This window comes from Oncorhynchus clarkii, chromosome 17 (genome assembly GCF_045791955.1).
Source record: "Oncorhynchus clarkii lewisi isolate Uvic-CL-2024 chromosome 17, UVic_Ocla_1.0, whole genome shotgun sequence".
Classification (NCBI taxonomy): domain Eukaryota; kingdom Metazoa; phylum Chordata; class Actinopteri; order Salmoniformes; family Salmonidae; genus Oncorhynchus; species Oncorhynchus clarkii.
The window spans coordinates 3,617,461-3,627,287 of NC_092163.1; the positions used below are offsets into that span (position 1 = coordinate 3,617,461).

General features: G+C 47.8%; 1 protein-coding gene across 1 annotated transcript; it reads right to left on the reverse strand.

Annotated features, from left to right (window-relative positions):
- Positions 1 to 2,380: 2,380 nt before the first annotated feature.
- LOC139370049 (zinc finger protein ZFP2-like) lies at positions 2,381 to 7,908 on the reverse strand. Its single transcript, XM_071109357.1, has 4 exons — positions 7,356 to 7,908; positions 6,936 to 7,033; positions 6,625 to 6,802; positions 2,381 to 3,949 (listed from the first exon to the last, which is right to left on the reverse strand). Exons 1-4 carry the CDS (start codon positions 7,696 to 7,698, stop codon positions 2,979 to 2,981), a joined length of 1,590 nt encoding a protein of 529 aa, XP_070965458.1. The 5' UTR covers positions 7,699 to 7,908; the 3' UTR covers positions 2,381 to 2,978.
- Between the last annotated feature and the right edge of the window lie 1,919 nt (positions 7,909 to 9,827).

Here is a 9,827-nt window from a genome sequence, read left to right on the forward strand (position 1 = left end):
CCCAGCGTGGTTTGGGGAGGGTTTGGCCCAGTGTGGTTAGGGGAGGGTTTGGTCCAGCGTGGTTAGGGGAGGGTTTGGCCCAGCGTGGTTAGAGCATTGGCCTAGTGGTTAGGGGAGGGTTTGGCCCAGCGTGGTTAGGGGAGGGTTTGGCCCAGCGTGGTTAGGGGAGGGTTTGGTCCAGCGTGGTTAGGGGAGGGTTTGGCCCAGTGTGGTTATGGGAGGGTTTGGTCCAGCAGGGGAGGGTTTGGCCCAGCGTGGTTAGGGGAGGGTTTGGCCCAGCGTGGTTAGGGGAGGGTTTGGCCCAGTGTGGTTAGGGGAGGGTTTGGCCCAGCGTGGTTAGGGGAGGGTTTGGCCCAGTGAGGTTAGGGGAGGGTTTGGTCCAGCGTGGTTAGGGGAGGGTTTGGCCCAGCGTGGTTAGGGGAGGGTTTGGTCCAGCGTGGTTAGGGGAGGGTTTGGCCCAGCGTGGTTAGAGCATTGGCCTAGTGGTTAGGGGAGGGTTTGGCCCAGCGTGGTTAGGGGAGGGTTTGGTCCAGCGTGGTTAGGGGAGGGTTTGGCCCAGTGTGGTTAGGGGAGGGTTTGGTCCAGCAGGGGAGGGTTTGGCCCAGCGTGGTTAGGGGAGGGTTTGGCCCAGCGTGGTTAGGGGAGGGTTTGGCCCAGTGTGGTTAGGGGAGGGTTTGGCCCAGCGTGGTTAGGGGAGGTTTTGGCCCAGTGAGGTTAGGGGAGGGTTTGGTCCAGTGTGGTTAGGGGAGGGTTTGGCCCAGTGTGGTTAGGGGAGGGTTTGGTCCAGCGTGGTTAGGGGAGGGTTTGGCCCAGTGTGGTTAGGGGAGGGTTTGGTCCAGCGTGGTTAGGGGAGGGTTTGGCCCAGCGTGGTTAGAGCATTGGCCTAGTGGTTAGGGGAGGGTTTGGCCCAGCGTGGTTAGGGGAGGGTTTGGTCCAGCGTGGTTAGGGGAGGGTTTGGCCCAGCGTGGTTAGGGGAGGGTTTGGCCCAGCGTGGTTAGGGGAGGGTTTGGCCCAGTGTGGTTAGGGGAGGGTTTGGCCCAGCGTGGTTTGGGGAGGGTTTGGCCCAGTGTGGTTAGGGGAGGGTTTGGCCCAGCGTGGTTAGGGGAGGGTTTGGCCCAGTGTGGTTAGGGGAGGGTTTGGCCCAGCGTGGTTTGGGGAGGGTTTGGCCCAGTGTGGTTAGGGGAGGGTTTGGCCCAGCGTGGTTAGGGGAGGGTTTGGCCCAGCGTGGTTAGGGGAGGGTTTGGCCCAGCGTGGTTTGGGGAGGGTTTGGCCCAGCGTGGTTTGGGGAGGGTTTGGCCCAGTGTGGTTAGGGGAGGGTTTGGCCCAGCGTGGTTAGGGGAGGGTTTGGCCCAGTGTGGTTAGGGGAGGGTTTGGCCCAGTGTGGTTAGGGGAGGGTTTGGCCCAGCGTGGTTTGGGGAGGGTTTGGCCCAGTGTGGTTAGGGGAGGGTTTGGCCCAGTGTGGTTAGGGGAGGGTTTGGCCCAGCGTGGTTAGGGGAGGGTTTGGCCGGCACGTCCTTGTCCCATCGCGCTCTAGTAACTCCTTGTGGCGGGTCGGGCCAATGCACGCTGACTTCTGTCGCCAGCTGTACGCGTTTCCTCCGACACATTGGTACAGCTGGCTTCCGGGTTAAGCGAGCAGTGTGGCTTGGCGAGGGTCGTGTTTCGGAGGACGCAAGACTCTCGACCTTCGCCTCTTCTGAGTCCGTATGGGAGTGGCAGCGTTGGGACAAGACTGTAACTACCAATTGTAGAGAAAAAGGGGCCTTTGTAGCAAAATATCAGTGTTGTTAAACTCTGGATGTCTTGATGTCATTGTATGTTTTTAAACTGTGGGCGTCAGTGGGCCTGAAATATTGATTTATACATTTTTTATTTAACCTTTGTTTAACTAGGGAAGTCCAGTTAAGAACAAATTCTTATTTACAATGACAGCCTCCCGGGAAACAGTGGGTTAACTGCCTTGTTCAGGGGCAAATAAGTCGCCTGGATTGACTTGAGAGTGTGCCTGTTTTAGTGGTTCCATTCTCCATCAGTAGAACAGCAATCTACTAGGGTGAAGATCTCAGGTCTTTCCTTGATTTCCCAGCATCCTCTCTTTCCATCTTCTCTGGTCATATAGGAGGAGAAGATCATATCAGATCTCCTCCACTGAGTTTTGGAGGAGGGGAGGACACAAGGAAAGACTTTAGGGTGGTAGGTAGTCTAGTGTTGGGCCAGTAACCGAAAGGTCGACGGTTTGAATCCCCCAGCCGACTAGCTGATAAATCTATCGATGTGCTCCTTGAGCAAGGAACTTAAACCCTAATTTCTCCTGTAAGTCGCCCTGGATAAGAGTGTCTGCTTAATGACTCAAATGTAAACATTTCACCAGAACAAGTCATCAGTTTCATAGTCCTTTATCTTGATGAACACATTTACTCAATGAAAAACAAAAAAAACTAATGAAAGATGTTTCAAAGTTCAAAGAATCAAGGTTAGAATGAAAAAAAAATACAAATTATAATAAATATATATTAAATTATATATGTTAAGTTACATTTTGAAATATCCAAATTTTAAGATTTTCGAGCTAATAGTTTGTATCCAATCAAAGTTTATAATCAAAACAAAATAGAAAATACATTTGATCAAATCTGAACATGCCTCAAGATGAAAAATAGAAAAACTAATTTAGGCCTATTTGTGAGTATGATTTTATATATACAAATTAGATTTCATTAGATTTCAACACATTCTCAGTCAAAGTACAAAGGTCAGAACACAGCCTCTCTTTTCTCTCCTGTGATTTCAGGTCCTCTGAAAATTAGTGACATGAAGAGTGTATGTATTATTTTATGCTCTTTCAGGACCCTTAATTGGGTAAAACTCTTTCCACACTGGGAGCAGAGGTGAGGCTACCCTCCTTTGTGTGTCACCACATGACTTTTCAGGCTCCTTAATTGGGTAAAACTCTTTCAACACTGGGAGCAGAGGTGAGGCTACCCTCCTTTGTGTGTCACCACATGACTTTTCAGGCTCCTTAATTGGGTAAAACTCTTTCCACATTGGGAGCAGTGGAATGGCTTTTCTCCTGTATGCATTCTCTCATGCATTTTCAGGCTCCCTGACTGGGTAAAACCCTTTCCACATTGAGAGCATTGGAATGGCTTTTCTCCTGTGTGTATTCTCTCATGCTCTTTCAGTGTCCCTGACCAGCTGAAACTCTTTTCACAATGGGAACAATGGTATGGCTTTTCCCCTGTGTGTATTCTCTCATGTGATTTCAGGTTTACTAACAGGATAAAACTCTTTCCACACTGAGAGCACTGGAAAGGCTTCTCTCCTGTGTGAATCATCTCGTGCGTTTTCAGGTACCGTAACTGGCTAAAACCCTTTCCACACTGCGAGCATTGGAATGGCTTTTCTCCTGTGTGCATTCTCTCATGCTCTTTCAGTGTCCCTGACCAGCCGAAACTCTTTTCACAATGGGAACAGTGGTACGGCTTTTCCCCTGTGTGTATTCTCTCATGTGATTTCAGGTCCCCTGGTCGGGAAAATGTCTTTACACACTGAGAGCATTGGAATGGTTTTTCCCCTGTGTGTATTCTCTTATGAACTTTCAGTTCTGTTGACTCAATAAATCTCTTACCACACTGAGAGCATTGGTAAGGCTTATCTCCTGTGTGTCGTCTCTCATGCGATTTTAGATTACATAAATGAGTAAAACTCTTTGCACACTGAGAGCAGTTGTAAGACTTCTTCTCTGCGTGTGTTCTCTTGTGGTTTTTAAGATTTCCTAAATGGTTAAAACTCTTTCCACACTGGGAACAGTTGTAAGACTTCTTCTCTGCATGTGTTCTCGTATGGTTTTTCAGGCTCCATAAACGGGTATAACTCTTTCCACACTGGGAACAGTGGTGTCGTCTCGCTGGTTCAGACGTCTCTGGTTCCTCTGAGTCGGGTCTCTCTTCTGCCAAAGATAAACAGAGTGGTTAAAACAGGGAGACCTGAATGAAATCTCCACGTACATTTTAGTCATTTAGTCAGACCCTCTTATCCAGAGAGACTTACAGTCAAGTGCTCTTAGCATGTGATGCATGTGCTCCATTGTTCACATGACCCATGTATTTTACACTGTGTGGCTTTAAGGGAATAGTATGGTCACTATTCAGAGCAACTTGTTAGTGCATCTATCTTAAGGTAGCTAGGTGAGACAACCACAACAGTGATAGTAATTACAGTTTCCCTCAGTTAGTGCATCCATCTTAAGGTAGCTTGGTGAGACAACCACAACAGTGATAGTAATTACAGTTTCCCTCAGTTAGTGCATCCATCTTAAGGTAGCTTGGTGAGACAACCACAACAGTGATAGTAATTACAGTTTCCCTCAGTTAGTGCATCCATCTTAAGGTAGCTTGGTGAGACAACCACAAGAGTGCCATTTTTGAGATCTGGGAAAAATGTGAGAAAAATGTGAGATTTTTTTTGTGTGTAGTTACCCTTTAATTGAAGTGCCACCAGACACCAGTCTGTCTGTAATGCGTGTGTTGCAATGGGAGTTTCTTCTAACAAAATAGTCACCGGATTGATGCAAATAATCACGATTCTGGCAGGTAGGCTCCTTATCTTTAAATTGTCTTTCAGTCTACCTGAAGACATTAGCTAACGGGCTACACGAAGTGGTAGACATATAGGACCAACGCGCACCGCACACACAGTGCTCACACACACACAGGGTTCAACATTCAGGTACATTTCCCAGGGGCAGACCGGGCATCAACTGGTAGACATATAGGACCAACGCGCACCACACACACAGTGCTCACACACACACACACACACACACACACACACACAGGGTTCAACATTCAGGTACATTTCCCAGGGGAAGACTGACATTTACTGAATAAAAGAAAGCAACAAAAACAACCTGATCTGACAGAAAAGTGATGTAATAATAATTTCAGGTGATTTTCATCTTTCATTTGCTGGCTGAGCAAGTAGCCTATACAGGGTTCTTACAGACATTGGCAAATTCAAGGTGTCACTACAGACCCGGGTTCTGACCATGTGGTAATAGTCAGTCTGTCCATGTGGTACTAGTCAGTCTGTCCATGTGGTAGTAGTCAGTCTGTCCATGTGGTAGTGGTCAGTCTGTCCATGTGGTAGTAGTGATAGTGGTCAGTCTGTCCATGTGGTAGTAGTGATAGTAGTCAGTCTGTCCATGTGATAGTAGTCAGTCTGTCCATGTGGTAGTAGTGATAGTAGTCAGTCTGTCCATGTGGTAGTAGTCAGTCTGTCCATGTGGTTGTAGCCAGTCTGTCCATGTGGTAGTGGTCAGTCTGTCCATGTGGTTGTAGCCAGTCTGTCCATGTGGTAGTAGTGATAGTAGTCAGTCTGTCCATGTGGTAGTAGTCAGTCTGTCCATGTGGTAGTGGTCAGTCTGTCCATGTGGTAGTAGTGAGAGTGGTCAGTCTGTCCATGTGGTAGTAGTGATAGTAGTCAGTCTGTCCATGTGGTAGTAGTCAGTCTGTCCATGTGGTTGTAGCCAGTCTGTCCATGTGGTAGTGGTCAGTCTGTCCATGTGGTAGTAGTCAGTCTGTCCATGTGGTAGTAGTCAGTCTGTGGTAGTAGTGATAGTAGTCAGTCTGTCCATGTGGTAGTAGTCAGTCTGTCCATGTGGTAGTAGTGATAGTAGTCAGTCTGTCCATGTGGTAGTAGTCAGTCTGTGGTAGTAGTGATAGTAGTCAGTCTGTCCATGTGGTAGTAGTCAGTCTGTCCATGTGGTAGTGGTCAGTCTGTGGTAGTAGTCAGTCTGTCCATGTGGTAGTGGTCAGTCTGTGGTAGTAGTCAGTCTGTCCATGTGGTAGTGGTCAGTCTGTGGTAGTAGTCAGTCTGTCCATGTGGTAGTGGTCAGTCTGTGGTAGTAGTCAGTCTGTCCATGTGGTAGTGGTCAGTCTGTGGTAGTAGTCAGTCTGTCCATGTGGTAGTGGTCAGTCTGTGGTAGTAGTCAGTCTGTCCATGTGGTAGTGGTCAGTCTGTGGTAGTAGTCAGTCTGTCCATGTGGTAGTGGTCAGTCTGTGGTAGTAGTCAGTCTGTCCATGTGGTAGTGGTCAGTCTGTGGTAGTAGTCAGTCTGTCCATGTGGTAGTGGTCAGTCTGTGGTAGTAGTCAGTCTGTCCATGTGGTAGTGGTCAGTCTGTGGTAGTAGTCAGTCTGTTAATGTGGTAGTGGTGATAGAAATGTTGAAGACTTATTTAGTGGGTCGAGGATACGAGGCTTCTAACAGTCACGGAATACAAAAAAACTAGTCACGTCGCGGACGCCAACGATGCCCAACGACGCCCTACCGGATGAGCTAAAATAGATTTTGTCCGGCTCTGAGCATAACGACTCAGAGATGTCGTGGAGCCCCTGAGGAGAACGAGCGGGGTGCCAGCTAAACAACCGGTCCCTCAACGTCAGCCAAACAAAGGAGCTGCCACCTGAGTGGCACAGCGGTCTAAAGCACTGCATCACAGTGCTTGAGGTGTCACTACAGACCCGGGTTCAATCCCAGAACTAACAGAACTCTGCTGGTTGTCCTGGTAACAGATACCAGTGAGCAGATCTATTGTATTTGTTCAAACTAAGCTACATCACTTACTTTGATGAGTCAAATCTGATCCTTTCTTCTCTTCTCCTCCTCTCACAGTTCCACTCAGCCCTGTTGTTTTCCTGCAGTCCACCAGCAGCACAGACAACCTCTTCATACCCAGCAGTAAGGTGCTACCAGGAGAGGCATGACACGGGGACTCCGGGAGGGAGGAAGGGCTAGCGTTGTCCTGGTAACCATAAAGAGGGGACACAGACACATATCATTATGGATGCTGATGCCACTGTTGTCATAAAGTGCTTTACAGGAACCCAGCCCAAACCGATAAAGCAAGCTGTATGCTAGACCAGACCAAGCTGTACCATCTGGTGTTCTGATCTGGAGAGACTCTTCTCTGCCTCGTCAGCATCAGGATGTTGTTCAGGCTCCCCAGAGGATCCACGATAGTCATGTCTCTCTCCTGTGTGAACGAGAACATCAAACAGGTGGTAAACATATGATCTTCTATTACAATCACAGAGTCTTACAAGAGGCATTGATATCTCTAAACAGGGCCTAAAATGCAAATGTTAACGCATTTGTTCGACCACATGGAGAATTCAATAAATCACATTTAAAAGTCCCAAAAATATATGAACCAATGGCAGATTGCCCCTTAAACATGTCCTACAGTACTGAACAACATATTCAAGTGTAGAACTTCAGTAGAATGCCCCTTTAAAAACCACACATTAGTTCAACAAATGCATAGTTTGTGCCCCTGTTTTTAAGACAGTACTCACTGGTGTTAATCTGATCTTCAGTCTCCTCCTCTTTCACTCCCAAAACGTCTTCCTCCTCTTTAATTGAGAAAGCCTCCTCTTCCTCTTTTACTCCAAGAGGTTCTTTCTCTTCTTTCACTACATTTTCTTCTTTTAATGTTATGGCATCTTCCTCCTTTTTGATTCTGAAACCTATCTCCTCTTCGTCGTTTACTCCAAAAGGTTCTTTCTCTTCTTTCACTGTAATATCCAACTCTTCTTCTTCTGTGACAGTCTCCTCTTCTTCCTTTTTTATTCTTAAAGCTTCTTCCTCTTCTTCTTTTACGATGATGTTCAGCCCTAGAGCTTCTTTCTCTTTCTCCATATTTCTTAGTGAGCTCAAGGTCGGGATGTTAGCTAGCTAGCTAGCATTAGCGATTAGCCTAGTGCAGTAACGTTCTCAATTTAACAAATTGGCGCATTTAATTTAACAAGCAAACACTGACATTAATACACACAAGAATAGTCTAAAGTGTTCGGTTTTATGTTCGCCAGGAAACCACCGCGTTGGTTGAATCAGAAGCGTTTTGTAGCTGTTGAAGAAGCCTCCAGTTCCGTCCACTAGATTTGACGTCACGCAGGAAGCATCACCTGAAAGACGCACGTCGCCATCTGCTGACTGGAGTGGGTAACGCAAATTGGAAAAATCTCCACGACATCGTTTATTCTGCTAAACCATGTCATAAGAAGTCATTTAAAAACAATCAGATGCTATGTTCTTTCTTACTTCTTTACAGCCAATTCTTCCCTCCAGGGCTGACCTGCCCATTAGACAGGATTAGGAGACAGATTGTCGATGGTAGCATATTCCCGAGCTAAATCGGCCAAGACGCATCTCCCATTGACTGGAGGAGCCAACTCACATCCTATTGATGACCTGGGTCCAGACGGTCTGATCTGGTGAGTACCACCATCCTATTGATGACCTGGGTCCAGACGGTCTGATCTGGTGAGTACCACCATCCTTTTGATGACCTGGGTCCAGACGGTCTGATCTGGTGAGTACCACCATCCTATTGATGACCTGGGTCCAGACGGTCTGATCTGGTGAGTACCACAATCCTATTGATGACCTGGGTCCAGACGGTCTGATCTGGTGAGTACCACCATCCTATTGATGACCTGGGTCCAGACGGTCTGATCTGGTGAGTACCACCATCCTATTGATGACCTGGGTCCAGACGGTCTGATCTGGTGAGTACCACCATCCTATTGATGACCTGGGTCCAGACGGTCTGATCTGGTGAGTACCACCATCCTATTGATGACCTGGGTCCAGACGGTCTGATCTGGTGAGTACCACCATCCTATTGATGACCTGGGTCCAGACGGTCTGATCTGGTGAGTACCACCATCCTATTGATGATCTGGGTCCAGACAGTCTGATCTGGTGAGTACCACCATCCTATTGATGACCTGGGTCCAGACAGTCTGATCTGGTGAGTACCACCATCCTATTGATGACCTGGGTCCAGACAGTCTGATCTGGTGAGTACCACCATCCTATTGATGACCTGGGTCCAGACAGTCTGATCTGGTGTTGTACCACCATCCTATTTATGACCTGGGTCCAGACAGTCTGATCTGGTGTTATCTGGTGTTGTACCACCATCCTATTGATGACCTGGGTCCAGACAGTCTGATCTGGTGTTGTACCACCATCCTATTGATGACCTGGGTCCAGACAGTCTGATCTGGTGAGTACCACCATCCTATTGATGACCTGGGTCCAGACAGTCTGATCTGGTGAGTACCACCATCCTATTGATGACCTGGGTCCAGACGGTCTGATCTGGTGAGTACCACCATCCTATTGATGACCTGGGTCCAGACGGTCTGATCTGGTGAGTACCACCATCCTATTGATGACCTGGGTCCAGACGGTCTGATCTGGTGAGTACCACCATCCTATTGATGACCTGGGTCCAGACAGTCTGATCTGGTGTTGTACCACCATCCTATTGATGACCTGGGTCCAGACAGTCTGATCTGGTGAGTACCACCATCCTATTGATGACCTGGGTCCAGACGGTCCAGAAGGTTGCAAGTTCAAATCCCCAAGCTGACAAAGTACAAATCTGTCGTTCTGCCCCTGAACAGGCCGTCATTGTAAATAAGAATTTGTTCTTAACTGACTTGCCTGGTTAAATAAAGGTAAAATAAAACACATTTTTAAAAAGTCCACTATGTTATCTCTACCCAGTCCACTATGTTATCTCTACCCAGTCTCTGGTGATGTGATGAATCTCCCATTGACTGGAGGAGCCAACTCACATCCTATTGATGACCTGGGTCCAGACGGTCTGATCTGGTGAGTACCACCATCCTATTGATGACCTGGGTCCAGACGGTCTGATCTGGTGAGTACCACAATCCTATTGATGACCTGGGTCCAGACGGTCTGATCTGGTGAGTACCACCATCCTATTGATGACCTGGGTCCAGACAGTCTGA